This window comes from Hypomesus nipponensis, chromosome 7, assembly GCF_054491055.1.
Source record: "Hypomesus nipponensis isolate SF chromosome 7, ASM5449105v1, whole genome shotgun sequence".
Classification (NCBI taxonomy): domain Eukaryota; kingdom Metazoa; phylum Chordata; class Actinopteri; order Osmeriformes; family Osmeridae; genus Hypomesus; species Hypomesus nipponensis.
In genome coordinates, this window is record NC_140367.1 from 8,923,176 (window position 1) to 8,940,636 (window position 17,461).

A 17,461-nucleotide genomic window follows, 5' to 3' on the forward strand; every position below is an offset into this window, starting at 1 on the left:
CACCTTCAGTGGATGTTGCTGCGTGTGTTTGAGAACGGGGATGTGTGTGTATGTGTGTGTGAGGGGGAGAATGCGTGTGTGTGTGTGTGACAGCCCACCTGCAGAGAGAGAGCAGTCTTGGGGGGGACCTTGGCGACCAGACCCTGCTCCTTACGCTTCTTGAACTTCCGGAAGTATTCCTGGATCAGGAAGGTGGCGTAGAACTTCCCGACCGTCACCTCATCGTCTGGGGACAGACACGCAGGATCACTCACTCGTCTGTCCCTTCATCCGTTCATCTGTTCGTCCATGCATACACTTACTCATTCATCCATTCATCCCTTCAGTCGTTGAGGCATTCATTCACACATGCTCTATTCATTCAGTCTTCCATTCACTCACACAGTTTATTTGTTTGCTACTCATTCAATCATTCGTTGGCTCATTTGTTCACATCCATGTGTTGAGAGGCTGTGAAGAGACTGACCTCCAGCAGGGGGCACCACCTGGTCCAGCAGCTTCATGCTTGTTCTCTTCCAGATCTTCTTCACTATGGCCCTCAGCTCCTCGTTAGCCTGCTCCAAATTACCTGCAAACACACACACACACGGGCACGTCCACACATTCATCCATTTACAGTCAAATCATTCAAACTCGCAGAAATGTGATTGTGTGTGCGCTCGCTTGTAGGTGTGCGTGTGGATCCGCGTATGTGTGTGTGTGTATCTGTGTGTACGTCTATGTATCTGTGTGTTGTGTGTGTGTCTGTGTGTGTACGTGTATTACCGTCAGTCTTGATCCTGAGAGCGGTGCGGACCAGGGCGAAGAGGGTTGCGTTGAACATGACCGTCCCGTCACTGTTCAGAGGCATGTTCATGGACACCAGACGCTGCAGACACAGAGACACACACACACAGATACACACACACAGATACACACAGAGATGCACAGAAACACACACGGAAAAATACACACACACATAGAGATATCCACACAAAACACACAGAGATACACACACAGAAACATATGGAAAGAAACCAGGATGCAGACACAGAGACAGAAACACAGAGACACACAGAAAAGAGAACATCATTAACACGACTTCATTATTTATGAAGCAACAGCAATTCCCAAGAGACGATTTGCAAACACTTGCAAGATCCACAGCCACACACTGGGGGAAATTTGAACCTACAACCTCTCGACCTGCATTTCAATACTGTACCACTGAGCTATACCTATCCCCCCTGTTGTGAGGGACTGGACCCACCTTGCAGGCCACCCGGTGGGGGCAGAGCTTCCCGAAGCCCAGGGGGGGCTGGATCCTCCTCAGCAGAGTCACCACATCCAGGTGCTTGATCCTACCCCTGGAGAGAACACACACACAGACAGGATTTAGATCCTACCACTGGAGAGAACACACACACAGGCTCTAGATCCTACCCCTGAAGAGAACCCACAGTGACAAGGGTCTTACTTGGCCTCAGGGTCGTACTCAGCCCAGATCCTCTTGAACTCGTCCAGGTGATGCGGCCCCAGAATGGACCAATCCCGGGTCAGGTAGTCAAAGTTGTCCATGATGACAGCCACAAACAGATTGATAATCTGAGACAGACAGCACAACAATAGATCAGTCAGTCGGTCGGTCAGCCAATCAATCAATAAATCAACTGTCAATCCAGTCTTTGTACATCTATCTGTCCATCCATCCATCTCTCTATCTGTCTCTCTCCATCCATCCATAGAGAAACATGCTATGAACGTCCGTGGTAAGAATCATGGACCGAACCTCACTAGGTTTTCTCCCATGCCAGGTTTGTCCCTTCCAGTGCACCGTACTTACCAGGAAGGCGCACAGCATGTAGAAGCTGACAAAGTAGATGATGGCAAACTGGCTGCCGCAGTCCTCGCTGGCGAGGCCCACCTCGGAACCCGTCTCACAGGGCCGGGTGGGCTGGCACGCCAGCATGATCTCCTGCCACGCCTCGCCCGTGGCACACCTGGGTACAGGTGCATGCGCGCGCGCACACACACACACATACACACAGACAGACAGTCACATGCATGCAGGTGCACACATGGATTTGTATGCAGTCGTACAGACACAAATACACGCATGCACATATACACACGTGCGCGCATACACACACACACACACACACACACACAGGTGTCACACTATGTGTTTGTATACTACAAACACTTTAGGACCTACTCATTAGGATGGTATAATCAGGACTGAGCAGAAGGAAAGAGAGGGTATAAGATCGGTCTCCTCCTTCTGTATAACATCCTAGGTGAAACTACAGGGAGGGGTAGTAGAGCCATGTAGAGTTCAGATGGAGTCCCACTGCATGGCAGCTTACCTGGGACAGAGTGCTTCTAGGACAGAGATAGAGAGGGCTTCTCGCACCTTCAGGGAAGTTCTTGAACATTAGGTTGGATATTCTATTGATAGAGCTTCGCGAACCTTCAGGGAAGTTCTTGAACATTGGGTTAGATATTCGAAAAAGACGGAGGTTCTTGAGGAGGGGGGTGTTTTCCTCACCTGAAGAGGAGCAGCACAGCCTGGGGGAACGTCTGGAAGTTGTTGTTCCTGTTGATCTCGCTGTGGTCCCTCAGAGCTATCTTACCAAACATCTGAAGGAGGGGGGTTGTACATACAGGAAATGAGGTCAGTATACAAGACATGAAATCAATATAGGACCAAGAGCGGAAATAAGAAGAAGAGAGGAAAAGGAGAAGAGATGAGAGTTAAGGAGTGGACAGGTAAAAATAGGAGAAGTGAGAGAGTGAGAGGGAGGGCCAACCAGAAGAAAGTTACTCAACACCGATACAAGCACACAGAAGAATGGATGGACACCAGGGTTCCACGGAGGAGAAAAACAGGAGAGAACACAGAACCACCGGAAGCACACACCGCCCGACAGACAGGACGACACTGGCTGGAGGAGAGAGAGGGAATGAAGGACGGGGAGAGAGAGGGGAAAAAGCGGGTAGAGAGACGGCGACCCTGCGGCAGAGAGAGAGGAGGGGCGGGGGGGTCTTACCTGCATGCCGATGACGGCGTAGATGAAGAAGAGCATCACTATTAGCAGCGCTACATAGGGGAGGGCCTGGTGGGAGAGACACACATCAGCACACACGGTCATGCGCTCGGACACCACACCGCAAAACAGCCTGGCAAATCATTGGACAGCCTTGCTCCTGTTCTACTTCCTGGGCCAGCGTGCGGAGGCGTGGGGTCATGAAGCGTACTGCTGAGAGAAAGACTTTGACTAAAAAGATACATTTATTGGGCAGTCAAAACTGCCAGTTGAGAGAGAGAGAGAGAGTGATAGAGAGAGAGAGAGAGAGAGAGAGAGAGAGAGAGAGAGAGAGAGAGAGGGGGAGAGAGAGAGGGAGAACACAGGGAGAGAGAGATAGAAAGTGAGAAGGAGAGAGCGGAGACGCAGCGGCACACCTCAGGACCCCAGCCCCGCCCACCACCCAGGAGGAAGGGAGTCCCATCTTACCGACTACTCATCAAATGATTTGTGCTTGTGGTGGAGTGCTCTGTAACCGTGGCCCTATGGAGGGGGTCCTGGGGGAACCCTTTAAACTTATTAGTGTGGAGCTAAAAGTGAGGGGGGGGGATGATAACATGCTGATGGGGGGTCAGGGGTCAGAGCGGATGTGAGCTATACCCCCTTCCTGCTTCATGACAGCCTGCCAGGGAGCACTCCCACCCAGAGAGGGCGCTGATGGAGCCAGACCCCACCTCCAACCATAGTGTCCGTGACGTCTGTTACGTGTGTGCTAGCAGGTATACAACCTACAGGATGCACTATAACCATCAAAATGTGAAATCAATCCCGTTGACAAAGACAGATAGGGGAGAGACGGAGACACGAGCACAGCGAGTCTCAACATAGACTCGGTGTGAGAGTGGGTTGGAGGTCCGGCCCCCGCCCCACCAGCCCCTCCTCCCCAGGTGAGTGCTCCCCGTCAGCGCTCTAGTCTAGCTGTAAGCATGTTGGTCCGAGTCTCCCCTCACTTGGAATGACTTGATGAAGGTCCACAGCAGGGTCCGAATCCCCTCCCCCCGAGACAGCAGCTTGACCAGCCTCATCACACGGAACAGTCGGAAGAAGGTGATGGAGATCCTGGCGTTATCCTCCGAGTTTTGTAGTCCCTTTTGTTGGGTTCACGGACGTCAACAAGCACACACACACACAGGTATGGACACACAGACACATACGTACATACATACAGGTATGAAAACACACAGACACACGCACGCACAAGAATGACCACACGTGGGTTTTCGACACATACAAGAATGCACACATACACACAGGTATGAACACACACATACACACACGTTTGGACACGCACACACACATAAGAATGGACCCACACAGATATGACCACACCCACACACACGTGTCAATATTGACACACATAAACAAACATAAATGCACACAGGCGTTGACACACATCCACATACATGTTTGTATGCATGTGAATACCCACAGAAAGATGTGGATACGAACAAGCATAGAAATGGGCGCGCGCACACACACAGACACACAGACACACAGACACGCATTCTGTTAATAAAATGGTCTGTTGCGTCCTACAAAGTCCCATCAAAAACAACCTACAAAAGAGTTCAGGAGAGAATCGGGCTCACGCTCTCTCTTGTGGCCCCAGGAGTCACATGACAACAAACAGATCCTATACAGCATCTTACACGCCTCCTCTGCCCTCCTCCTCTGCCCTCCTCTGCCCTCCTCCTCTGCCCTCCTCCTCTGCCCTCCTCTGACCTCCTCCTCTGCCCTCCTCTGCCCTCCTCTGCCCTCCTCTGACCTCCTCCTCTGCCCTCCTCCTCTGCCCTCCTCTGCCCTCCTCTGACCTCCTCCTCTGCCCTCCTCCTCTGACCTCCTCCTCTGCCCTCCTCCTCTGCCCTCCTCCTCTGCCCTCCTCTGCCCTCCTCCTCTGCCCTCCTCTGCCCTCCTCTGCCCTCCTTCTCTGCCCTCCTCCTCTGCCCTCCTCCTCTGCCCTCCTCCTCTGCCCTCCTCTGCCCTCCTCCTCTGCCCTCCTCTGCCCTCCTCTGCCCTCCTCCTCTGCCCTCCTCCTCTGCCCTCCTCTGACCTCCTCTGCCCTCCTCCTCTACCCTCCTCCTCTGCCCTCCTCTGCCCTCCTCTGCCCTCCTCCTCTGCCCTCCTCCTCTGCCCTCCTCTGCCCTCCTCTGCCCTCCTCCTCTGCCCTCCTCTGCCCTCCTCTGCCCTCCTCTGCCCTCCTCCTCTGCCCTCCTCTGCCCTCCTCTGCCCTCCTCCTCTGCCCTCCTCCTCTGCCCTCCTCCTCTGCCCTCCTCCTCTGCCCTCCTCTGCCCTCCTCCTCTGCCCTCCTCTGCCCTCCTCCTCTGCCCTCCTCCTCTGCCCTCCTCCTCTGCCCTCCTCTGCCCTCCTCCTCTGCCCTCCTCCTCTGCCCTCCTCTGCCCTCCTCCTCTGCCCTCCTCCTCTGCCCTCCTCTGCCCTCCTCCTCTGCCCTCCTCTGACCTCCTCCTCTGCCCTCCTCCTCTGCCCTCCTCTGACCTCCTCCTCTGCCCTCCTCTGCCCTCCTCCTCTGCCCTCCTCTGACCTCCTCCTCTGCCCTCCTCTTCTGCCCTCCTCCTCTGCCCTCCTCTCCTCCTCCACGTTCTACCCACTCCTCTTCTCCTTTACCCTCCTTCTCCTCTGCCCTCCATTTATACCTCTGTTCCTCCTCCTCTGCACTCGATCTCTGCCTCTCTTCTCCTCCTCCTCCCCTGCTCTCCAACTACCTCTGCTCCCTCTCTTCATCCGTAGCAGAGTTCATATATCAGTCTCCAGGAAGGTCATGTAGCTCTGGTAGAATCTGAAAAGCTATCTTGTCACCTTCATCTCTCAAGTAAAATGTATTTACTCATTAAGAAGTATAAAATATTTCAACTAAAGTAAAAAAAAGAAAAAGAAGTATATTCTTATCTGTGTTCTATTAACATCTGGACTAGTTATTTAAGATAGACATGACTCCCACGGTCATAAAACCTACAGTCCGCACATATAACAAATACAACAAAAAGAATCTATCACATAAACATAACTTACAGTTATGTAGTCGGTACAGACAGTACCGACTACATAACACTAACAAACACAATGACAACCATAATAGTTAGCAACTGTTACGAAACAAATAAAGAAAGAAACAGGTAAGGGGTACATTAAGAGCCTGTATTGATGCGTTTGTTGCTGTTTGTCCTGGGGCCACTGTTTCTGCACTAACACTGTAGGAGCAGTACCACAGCTGAACAGCAGGGGGGGCTAAACAGCCACACAGAGAGAGAGGGAGAGAGAGAGAGAGAGAGAGAGAGAGAGAGAGAGAGAGACAGAGAGAGAGAGAGAGAGAGAGAGAGAGAGAGCAGAGAGAGAGAGAGAGAGAGAGAGAGAGAGAGAGAGAGAGAGAGAGAGAGAGAGAGAGAGAGAGAGAGAGAGAGAGCAGCAGACAGAACTGACAGAAATATAGACAGACAGAAATATAGAAAATCTTTAGTGGTTGAGACGAGAGAGAGAGAGACAGGGGCAGGAAGAGAGAGAGCCAGAGATAGGAAGAGTGAACCAGAGACAGCAAGAGAGAGAGAGAGAGAAAGAGAGACAGTATGTCGGCATGAACATGACGGGACGCACCAATGACAAAGCACCAGGAAGATCACACTAAAAGAGGGGGCAGTAAGGGGGAGGGGAGGCCGGCCAGGAGCACCATGGAAACACAGTAGCCACTGACCGACTGACAGAAGACCGAGCCTTAGTATGTTTGCACAGTACGGTGCCCTGACACACACACACACACGCACACACACACACTAACACACATATATATATATAGAGGTGACATGCTGCAGGTGGTGGTGGTGGTGGGGGGGCTGGCGGGACGAGGCAAGTGAATGGAGGAGATGGAGGAGGAGGGATGGAGGAGGGGCGACGAGGGTTACCGTGGGTCCGTACCATTGGTCTTACCACAGGGGCATGGGAAGACGGGGAGGAGTCAGCTGGCTTTAAAGAAAGGCACACAGATCAAAGCTATAGCAGCGCACACCTCTCTGGGACACTGTGTGTGTGTGTGTGTGCGTGTGTGTGTGTGTGTGCGAGGCAGTCGATCACACCCCTATTCATATCTCTAGGCTGCGGCGTGTATTCTACCTGTCCATCATTCTGGGAATGGAGCCCCACACTCAGACTAGACAGCCCAGAGGAGGGGGAGGGATGGGCTTAGAAGGGGAACCTGACCACCCTATGTGTGGGTGTGTGTGAAGGGGGGGGGGGGTATGAGGTTATTGGGGCAATATGTTTTTTTCAATATAGGTTTATATTAATTTGCTTTATTGTGGGATATTGAAGTTGTATTTTTGTCGTGTTGGAATATCCTACAAGCCGCAGGGAAAAGAAACAGCATGTGTCTTCTCTAGTATGTGTGTATTTGTGGTTGTGTGTGGGTTTGTGTGTATGTTTGTATTTGTACAGTATACATGTGTGTGTATAAATGCATCTGTATGAGTTTGTGTGTGTGTGTGTCTAGGAATGCAGAGAGGCGTCTCTATAGTAATCTCTGTCTTTCCACCAGCCTGGCTACACTCCTACAGCATGAACACAGTTAGTTTCTAATTGTACCACAGGGTTAGTGACAGGGAGGTCCAGTGCATGGTCCCACAGTAGGGAGCCACCCACTGGCCATTGCCAGTACTGCAGCCTGCTGACTGGCCTGTTGGATTAGGCCCAGGTAGAAACACACAGAGCTGGGAATGGTTCTGGAGCGCAGTGGTGCAGTGTGGACTGTAGGGGGCACTGGTTTACACCAATGGGGTGGATGTGAGGTCTGTAGGTTCTCTCTAGGCTTAGCCAGGGTTGTGATTTCTTACACACAACGCCTCTCCCCTATAGGGAAACCCCAACACGATCCCTGGCCAATGGGGATGGACCTTGGGGTGTTGCCTTTGTGGATTGGCTCGATGGAAGCTCCGTCTTGGAAGGAGGAGGTGGGCAGAAGAGGACGTGGGCGGGGCCAGTGGGTGGGGGCAGTGGGTGGGGGGCAGGGGAAGGTGTCAATGTTGGGGTTCTGCTTGTGAGAGTGTGTGTGAGGATGTGTGAGGCTGTGTGCATGTGAGGGTATGTGAGTGATGAAGTGTGTGTGTGTGTGTGTGTGTGTGTATGTTTGAGTGAAACAGTGTATGTTCACAATGTGTCTGTTAATGTGTCCACTCTCTTAGATGTGTAGTGGCATGGCTATGTGTTTGTGTGGTGTGCATGCCTGCCTGCATGCATGTGTGTGTGTGTGTGTGTGCAATTTCATATGATCGAGACAGGAAAGGTGTGTGGGTATTGAGGAGGGTCTTCAGGGAAGTGGGTAGTAACTATGGATGACATTATGTAGTTACATGCTAACGGTAGCTTCAGGGGTCTACTGGTGTGAAAGTTCTAACAGAGTTAGTTAACTAGTTAACAGCTAGTTAACTGGCTGTACTACAATGATCTTCTGCTCTCTAAGACCCAGCACACTGCAGGTGTACTACCCAAACAGCCACAGCATCGACTGGACTATAACGTTACAGATAGACCCCTCTCAGGATTCCTGGCTGTGTCTGAGGGTCAAGGGTCGATCTGAGCTCAGTTCGAATGGTGATTCACTCAGTGATCGTAAAGTGAATTGAAGATAACCCATTGCCCTCCACAATGATTCGTATCATTTTTTCCCCTCCCGTTCGGGAATCTAATCTTAATTCACTTGCAGGATTTCGTGAATCGGAACTGAGTTTTAGTCGAACTCCAACCCTATTTCAAGCACTAGTAGGGTCGTGGTCTTAGTGTAGTAAAACTGGAGGGGACTGGCTGAGAGAAGACGTGCATGTGTCAGGATCAACTCTGGGTGCAGTACACAAGTCACCAGTAATGATACCAGAAGCATCTCAACATCCATTCCTGCTGTGCCAATGTGGCCTGTCATACAGTCAACCGTTACTGCTCAACATAGCTATAACTCTGTTCAATAAAACGTAAAAACACAATTTCATTTCAAGAGCAGGTTTGCTCTCATGTCACATGATCAACACAGTTCAGATCATTGGGTGAGCTGGGTCTCTCTCTGTCCATCATTGGACTGCTCTGATTGGATTTCACAGTTGTTTAGGTTACTGGTTTGATTTGGACTACAATTTGATCCGTATTTTATGGAATTTCGATAGTTTTACGTAATTTGGAACGTACCTGTCGATTCTAAGATTAGATTTTAGACTCATTTTGACAGTTGGCTTGTGAATCAATAGCTGTGCTCAATATAAATCAACCATTGTGATTGGTGTAAAAAGTCAAGTGACGCACACACCGGGCCTATCGTTACAGAGGAGACCCAGATTACCCAGCTTGCATTTAGGCTGAGCAAGAGCACCACAAACTGATCAGAAGAGAGATAGAAGAAAACATCCATAAAGAAGAATAAAGTGCACTGAAGACCTCAGGCCAGAGAGAGATGGAGGGAGGAAAAGAGGGAGAGAGAGGCATTCCAGAGAGAAGAGGAGGGAGGGGGGGCGGAGAGATGCAGATATCAGTGGCATCGCCTGCAAGACACTACAAACACTTCAAAACCACCTCAGGTAACTACTACGTCTTAGACAAACCAATCCCAAACAGAAAAAAAAACGGAAAAATGAACGGAAAGGACATTATGGGAAGCACCTGCTAGCGGGAGCAAAAAAAGGATTCTGGGAAGAGTTGTAGGTATGAGGTCGGAGGCGGGGTCATTCCAATTCGTGGACCAGTTTAATTAGAGGTATGCCAACACACACCCAGGAGGATAAGGTAAGACAAGGTATCGGGTTTTGCCATCATCAATCTCTGTGCAGAGTTACAGAGGGGTTTACTTCTAAAACAACAAGTTATCCACTCAGCTACGGTGCAAGGCTCGGTACAGTAGGTCACTGTCTCAGCCAAACACCCGAGGACTGAGACAGAAGACCAGGGTCATGCCCAGGGTTAGAGAGGTTAGATGTACAGGGAACAAAAACATAAACAAACAAACCACCCAAACGGCAGCCACACCGAGTCAGTCTGTGGACTGTGTAGAACAGAGATGGTGGAAACAGGAGGGCGTATATCTCTGGCCGGACGAGGGCCAAGTCGACAATGTTGTCGTTCATTGAAACCTTTAACATCGCTTCCTCTGTGACAGATAGCTTCACTTTCAAAGACAAGAACACACACTGCAGCACCTGGGACAGAATAATGCCAGGATACTTGTCACCTGTCAGGTGAAATGCTGTGACTCTTTTTCTTTTGTGTGTATAGAATGATGCTGGATGACTCCACACCTGTCAGGGCTAACGCTAAGACTGTCTCTCTTTCTCTCGTGTGTATAGAATATACAAGGACAACACTGAAAGACTCTTTCTGAAAGACACTCTCATTCATACAGCACTGCAGGAAGTAATGACATTGTCATTGATGTTACAACAGGCTCATCTCTTGTGTACACACTGGGCTGAGTGACTATGGACTGCAATAAAAGATACATAAATTGAAACAATTTGGTTCTCTAGGATATGATCATCTACTTCCAGATTACATTCTGTGTATACTATGTGTTGTTAAACAATTCAAAACCTTTGGTCTAGTTCTCAGGAAGTGACCCTAGCAGGTCCTTGGAGTCCCTCCCTCCCTCCCTCCCTCCCTCCCTCCCTCCCTCCCTCCCTCCCTCCCTCCCTCCCTCCCTCCCTCCCTCCCTCCCTCCCTCCCTCCCTCCCTCCCTCCCTCCCTCCCTCCCTCCCTCCCTCCCTCCCTCCCTCCCTCCCTCCCTCCCTCCCTCCCTCCCTCCCTCCGTCTTTCTCTTTCTTTCCATAGTGGGGTTCCAAGAGTGGTTCTTGTGAAGGTGTGGCTGCAGTTGAGTGTGGTTCTTCTTAAGTACGGTTCTGAGTGAGGTTCTTGTCTTGTGAAAAGAACCAAGGCGGGGTAGCCGCTATGCTGCTCCAGAAAATCGTAAGGTTTATGAAGCGACGACAGAAGTGCTCGCTGCGTTCTAGAAGAACAACCTGAACTAGAGATACACTTAGACGCCGTAGTCCTATTGTCTTAATTGAACACTTGTCTTGGCTGTTCTCTGAATGGCCTTCGAAGAGAAAGAGAGTTCTTGCTATGAATAGAAATACACTTAGACTACACCCATCAGGTTAACCACCAGACACCTGCTAGGGCATCCAGCCCATTCAGCTTTGTTCATAGGGATATTATAGAGCTCAAGTCTGAGTGAATTCATAAATACATTTACATAAATTTCCCGTATCTGCAGTTGTTCTCGGGCCAAGTTTGTTTACTGCGTCTGCATCAGGGGCCAGAATATATCACCCCTGTTTTCCATCATGCTCCACAGTCATTCACCATGCCTGGAGAACCGAAGGGTTCTCCCATTGAAATGATTCATCATTAAGAGCCAAACCAGAATGTGAGAGCAAACCAAACCGTGTGACAACGCAACAGTTTGTTTGTTCTACTGATGCTCAGTCAAGATTGAGCATCGAGGGAGGGGGGTGGGGGGCAGGCAGGCAGGCAGGCAGGAGGAGGAGGTGGAAAGTGGGCTACTTACGTTCACCTCAGTGATAGCTATGTCAACAATGCTACCCACAACTATTAAGGCGTCAAATGTGTTCCATGCATCGACAAAATAATGCTGCGTTGGGGATGAACAAAACAGGAGACGACAACGACAACGACATACAAAAAAATGAAATGAAAAGAAAAAAGGAGAGAAGAGAAAAAAAGAAAGATAACAGTTATATATGAACGTTGGTGTTTAGTCGAAGAGAAAAGGGGGGGAGAAAATCGTAAAATTAAACGACAGCTTGAAAAGAGGAGCGGAAATAAAGGAGTGAAATCCGCGAGATGATCAGGAGGAGCTGAGGACGGCCGGTCATGCTTGTCCATGTGGGAAATCAACATCAACAACAATAAACAACAATAATAAACAACAGTAAACAACAACAAAATCACCACCAAAACCACTTCTTGTCAAATCATAGGCGGGATACTATGGTTAGTCGGTTAGTTAGCAGTTAGTGGAAAGGGAAACCTGGGACACGTCACACTTAGCTCTCTGCTTAGAACAGTAGTCCTGACTATGAGAACCCTTGGAGAACCTATGCGGAACCCTGGGCTGTTGCTTTAAGTACTTGGTAGTACCCGAGGAGGAGCCCGTTTCATCACCTGGTGCTGGAAAGGCTGAGAACTCCCAAGGCGGCGGCCATGTTGGAGATTTTAGGATGGAGGGAGGGGGGGGGGGGGGGGGAGATACAACACCAGAGCGTGGTGTGGGAGACAAGATAGCCACGAAGAGAGGACAAAGGTAGAAAAGAAAGATGGGAAGGAAGGAGAAAGGGAAGAGAGGAAAAGAGAGAGAGACAGAGCGAGTGCAGAGAGAGTGGTGGCGATGTACTTACGTTGATCTCACTGAGAATGACGTCTATAATGCTGCCAATTACGATGAGGAAGTCAAAAACATTCCAGGGATCACTAAAGTAACCCTATACAGGATAGGGGGGCAGGTGGAGGAGGGGGGAGGAGGGGGGGTAAGAGAGGCAAGTTAGACAGGCATTATTCAAGGGAAATCTGCAGACCTTTATCTGTCCAGAAGGGGGCTCGCCTCAGTCCTCGATTGTGTTTAGCAGGAGTTACACAGTGCATTGATACATTAATATTAGTATTCTAAAGCGCTACTAATTTAGTAACCTGTGCATGGATGCTAACAAAGCCAAAGCAAATGCAAAACAGATCTTACAGGCCATGATTCTAAGACAAAACTCTACTCCTTTAGGCTTAACTTTTTGTTGTTAGCTCTACCTTCCTTTGATTGGGAACTGCGGGTATGATGGTAGGTGTAAGCTACTTATAATTAGCTTAGCATAGTACTGCATAGGTCAGCATATCTTAGCATAGTTTAGCATAGCTTAGCATAGTTTAGTGTAGTAAAAGTAGCGATGACAAATAGTATAACACTGCCACAGAGGTAAAAAGTTACCAGTCAGTCCAGCGTATAACTATACCTTGTTTAGCCCACAGGCAAACAAGAACTAATGCTTCTGTCTGGATGGGCTCAGTAAGGAGGGGTGGGGGGGCAGGGGTGTACTGGTGGGGTGGGGATGAACCTACCGATGACAACCTTGTAGGTAAAGTGGGATTGTTACACTAAGTGTGACAAACATGGTAGTATATCCTAATATTTTAATACTGTATGACATGGTCTTGTAATACTAGTATTATCAAGTCAATCTGCACAAATTCTGACTTTCCACTGTGTCAAACTCTAAATGGTAGCTAGCAGTAGCTCTTAATGAGAGTTAGCAGAGAAGGCTGTGACTGCAACTGCTCCTGCAGTTGCTCCTGGTCCTCCTGCATAGAAAAAGGTGCCATAAGTATAATGTCACTTCCTGAACTGAGGAAGTGTCAGAGGAAGTAGTCCAGCAGGGATTTCCTGTTCAGAAGAACACATTTTTAAATAAAGTTAGACACTTTCGAATCATACACTTTCCCACCGCCGCATGCCAAATGTAAACAGAGGACAGGACAGGTCCAGAGCTCTTCAGATATAGACAGTGTTCTAATTGTGTCTTAAGAAGCCTTGGGGAGGGTCCCAGAGGTGCATGATGGGTAACATCACTAAAATCTGATGAGGTGACCAGGACCCTCCCCCCCCCACCTCCAAAGCGATGTACAAATAGTGCATGACCCAGCAGAAGATCAAGGATCAGCAGTGCATGGTTCTACAGTATTTTGATGGTCAGGGCCTAATTGGTTGTTATTTACAACACAAAGTCACAATCTCCTCAATTAGAACACTGGTTGTACATCAATACAAATACAAAATGGATCCAAGGCCCACAAAGATGGAATGTCAGGCTATAACCGAGCCCACCATCGCTAAGCAACCCATTGGGGATTTTTATGGGGTGTTATCCCTCTGTCGATAACTAGTTTCATCTGGTGACGGCAGACAGGAAGTTCCATATGTTCCTATTCACCGTGTCCAAGGGACAGGTTTCAATTGGAGACGCAAACCCCTACCGGGTTACTTAGCAAGGTGAAAATGAGACATACTGACCCAAACAACATTGGATGAGATGTGGTTAGGATTTGCATTTTCCCCTTACATAGTTCTTCTTATTTGTAATGAAGACAAAGTTGAATCAATGCATTACAGTGGTGGCATTAAATGAAAGGCAAAGTCTTTGTATCTAGATACGAGCTCATTCATATTACCATGTCCGGGACCAGCGACCTCATTAAACAGTCATTAGGATGGAGAGGAGCAGGGACAGCTTCTTATAATAGAGACCTAACAATGAGCTCGCTTAGATGAAGTAGGCGGGCGGCAGGGGGGGGTGGGGGGGTGGGGGGGCAGGGTTGCAGACGTACCCGAGGTTTGAAAGCGATGAGTTTGAGGATCATCTCCACAGTGAAGAGTCCGGTGAAGAGCATGTTGAGGATGTTCATGGCGTCGTTGAAGGAGCGCGTCTGGCCGTGGTGCTGTTGTAGACACACACACACACACATCACAACCGATACAATGACAGTACGACGGGGTATGACAAGGAAAAAAAGGCTTGTTCACATGGATAACAAGGGTTTCTGGATCGCTCAGCCGTGTGAGTTACCTGCATGGCCAGACAGATGGTGTTGAGCAGGATGAGGGTGAACATCAGGTACTCAAAGTAGGTGGAGTTGACCACGTACCACACCTTGTACTGGTACTGGTTCTTCGGAATGTACCTCCTCAGTGGACGAGCCTTCAGGGCGTACTCCACACACTGACGCTGCACACACACGCGCGCGCGCGCACACAGACACTCATTTTATATTCTAGGTCTGAATCTTCACCTAGTTCTAGGTCTCTCGGTCCCTGTCTCCCTTGCCCGGTTCTACATTCCCCTCACGTCCGTGACAGAACATGCACATGCTTCTAGGGCCCCGTCTCTCGTCTTTTCCCGAGGTTCCACATTTCCGAGTTCCACGTCCAGGTTCCGGTTCCACCTACCTGGTTCTTGTCCAGCTCGCAGTTCTTGTACTCCTGCTCTCCCTGCTCCTGGAACGTGACGATGACGAAACCCACGAAGATGTTCATCATGAAGAAGGCGATGATGATGATGTAGATGATGAAGAAGATGGAGATGACCACGCGGTAGTTGTAGACAGGGCCGATGTCCTCCGTGTGGGAGTCTATGGCACGGTAGAGCAGCCTGGGTGGGAGGAGGGAGGGGGGAGGAGCAGGGGAGGGAAGGAGGAGGGAGGGGGGAGGAAGGAGGAGGGAGGGGGGAAGCAGGAGGGGGGAGGAGGAGGGAGGGGGGAGTAGGAGGGGGGGGAGGAGGAGGGTGGGGGGAGGAGGAGGGAGGGGGGAGGAGGGAGGGGGGGGGGAGGAAGGAAGAGGGAGGGGGGAGGAGGAGGGAGGGGGGGAGGAGGGAGGGGGGAGGAGGGAGGGGGAAGGGAGGAGGAGGGAAGGGGGAGGATGGGAGATGGAGAATATGGGGAAAGGGGGAAGAGAAGGGATACATGTAATTTTAGACCTGAAAGGTGCTGCCAATGTGTGTGTACTGTATCTTAGCGGGTGAGGTGTTTTTATGGGCGTGAGCAATATCTTTGAGCTTGTGTCAGATCTGAAGTGCATGTGTTTGTGTGTGTGTGTGTTTGTGTGTGTAGTGTTAGCTGTAATGATCCTGGGCCACACGCACACGCTGCCACGGTGTAAGTGTGTGTGTGTGTGTGTGTAGTTACACACTCTGGCCATCCCTCGAAGGTTGAGACTGCAAACAGAGCCATCATGCCCTGGAGGACGTCGTCAAAGTTGAAGGCACTGTTCTCCCACCTCCTTATAGCTCTCTCTGGCTTCCTCACATCACCATCCTTGTACATGATGTAGGAACCCCTGAAGGACACACACACGCGCACCACACATGCACACGCACCACATACACACGCATAAGCGCACCACATGCATGCACGCAGGCCAGCCAGCACCACAGACCAACCAAATTACAATATGTATCTTCTGAATGATATTGGTATTCATTTGACAAAACCAGCATGTTACCTGCATTCTGCCGCTGTCTGCTTCGAGATGTCTGTGCAGGAGAAAAACTTGCCCTGAAGACAGAAAACACACACACACAGGTCGTCAATACATTCAGGGGCCACATGATGACAGAACTATGATAATTATATTTTTTTACTTGATATTGATATCCTGATACATCCTGATATGCGATATATTCTTGACATATGATACTGACATACTTGATATCCCCTCTCTCCTCACCTTGAAGAGCTGGACTCCTATGCAGGCGAACATAAACTGCAGCAGTGAGGTGACAATGACGATGTTTCCGATGGTCCTGATGGCCACAAACACACACTGGACCACGTGCTGTAGATGGTGAGAGAGAGACATAGAGAGAGAGAGAGAGAGAGAGAGAGAGAGAGAGAGAGAGAGAGAGAGAGAGAGAGAGAGAGGGAGACATAAAGAGAGAGAGAGAGGGAGAGACAATTCTGATACTAATACTTTCATGTGATAATTGCACTGATCAATCAACCAACCAACCAACAAACCAACCCACCAATAAACCAATCAACCCACCCACCCATCAACCAACCCACCAATCAACCAATCAACCAATCAATCAGTCCATGGACAGGGAGTCTGACCTTGAGGCCCTTGGCTCTGTTGATGGCTCTCAGGGGCCGCAGCACCCTGAGCACTCTGAGGATCTTCACCACGTTGATGGCACTGGACCTGAGGGGTCATTCCGTTATTACATGTTAGTTAACGTTCCTGCGTGTCACTGCGTGTCATTACATCGCCCCTATGTGATAGGATATTTCATCTTAATAATACCCGTGTGAGTGTACTCACTGTATTGCAGAGGAGATGAGGGACACACTGACCACCACCAGGTCCAGGATATTGAAGTAGTTCCTGCAGAACGAGCCTTTGTGGACGAAGGCTCCATACGCCGTCATCTGAGACACACACACACACACACACACACACGGATCAGGGCTTTAAACTCAGCAGAGACAGGGGCAGGTTGTGCGACTCTTTAGAGAGGTCACAAGGATACTCCAGTGATAGTTCTGGCACAGGGTTTAATGTGAACTCTGACCTTTAGGATGATCTCAATGGTGAAGAGGCCCGTGAAGACATGGTCTGCATACCCCAGGATCTAGCGCACACACACGTACACACACATGATAACAAACACTAACCCTAACACATTATTATGCATCACAAGACTCACGTACAATAATATCTTATTTATTACATAATATGTCTTCTGGCAGCTTTCGTATGTTATGTAAACCCAGACCATTCCTTGAATCTGACCACCAAAATACTGTTATAAATTTGCACTTCAGATTCTTGATCTCCTGCTGTACTTTTCTGTACTGCACTT

The 17,461-nt window shown here is 49.6% G+C and overlaps 1 protein-coding gene across 1 annotated transcript in view; it reads right to left on the minus strand.

Annotated features, from left to right (window-relative positions):
* Positions 1 to 17,461, minus strand: part of cacna1c (calcium channel, voltage-dependent, L type, alpha 1C subunit) — a 142,816-nt gene that overhangs the window by 13,766 nt on the left and 111,589 nt on the right. The window contains exons 22-40 of the mRNA XM_084702019.1: positions 17,171 to 17,230; positions 16,921 to 17,027; positions 16,713 to 16,800; positions 16,327 to 16,434; positions 16,102 to 16,154; positions 15,790 to 15,936; positions 15,052 to 15,253; positions 14,672 to 14,830; positions 14,433 to 14,543; positions 12,461 to 12,544; positions 4,016 to 4,153; positions 3,030 to 3,095; positions 2,528 to 2,619; positions 1,823 to 1,979; positions 1,457 to 1,584; positions 1,250 to 1,346; positions 766 to 868; positions 467 to 568; positions 99 to 226 (exon numbers count right to left, since the gene is read on the minus strand). Of these exons, the coding sequence (XP_084558145.1) occupies positions 99 to 226; positions 467 to 568; positions 766 to 868; positions 1,250 to 1,346; positions 1,457 to 1,584; positions 1,823 to 1,979; positions 2,528 to 2,619; positions 3,030 to 3,095; positions 4,016 to 4,153; positions 12,461 to 12,544; positions 14,433 to 14,543; positions 14,672 to 14,830; positions 15,052 to 15,253; positions 15,790 to 15,936; positions 16,102 to 16,154; positions 16,327 to 16,434; positions 16,713 to 16,800; positions 16,921 to 17,027; positions 17,171 to 17,230 (2,130 nt within the window). The remainder of the gene's footprint in view (positions 1 to 98; positions 227 to 466; positions 569 to 765; positions 869 to 1,249; positions 1,347 to 1,456; positions 1,585 to 1,822; positions 1,980 to 2,527; positions 2,620 to 3,029; positions 3,096 to 4,015; positions 4,154 to 12,460; positions 12,545 to 14,432; positions 14,544 to 14,671; positions 14,831 to 15,051; positions 15,254 to 15,789; positions 15,937 to 16,101; positions 16,155 to 16,326; positions 16,435 to 16,712; positions 16,801 to 16,920; positions 17,028 to 17,170; positions 17,231 to 17,461) is intronic.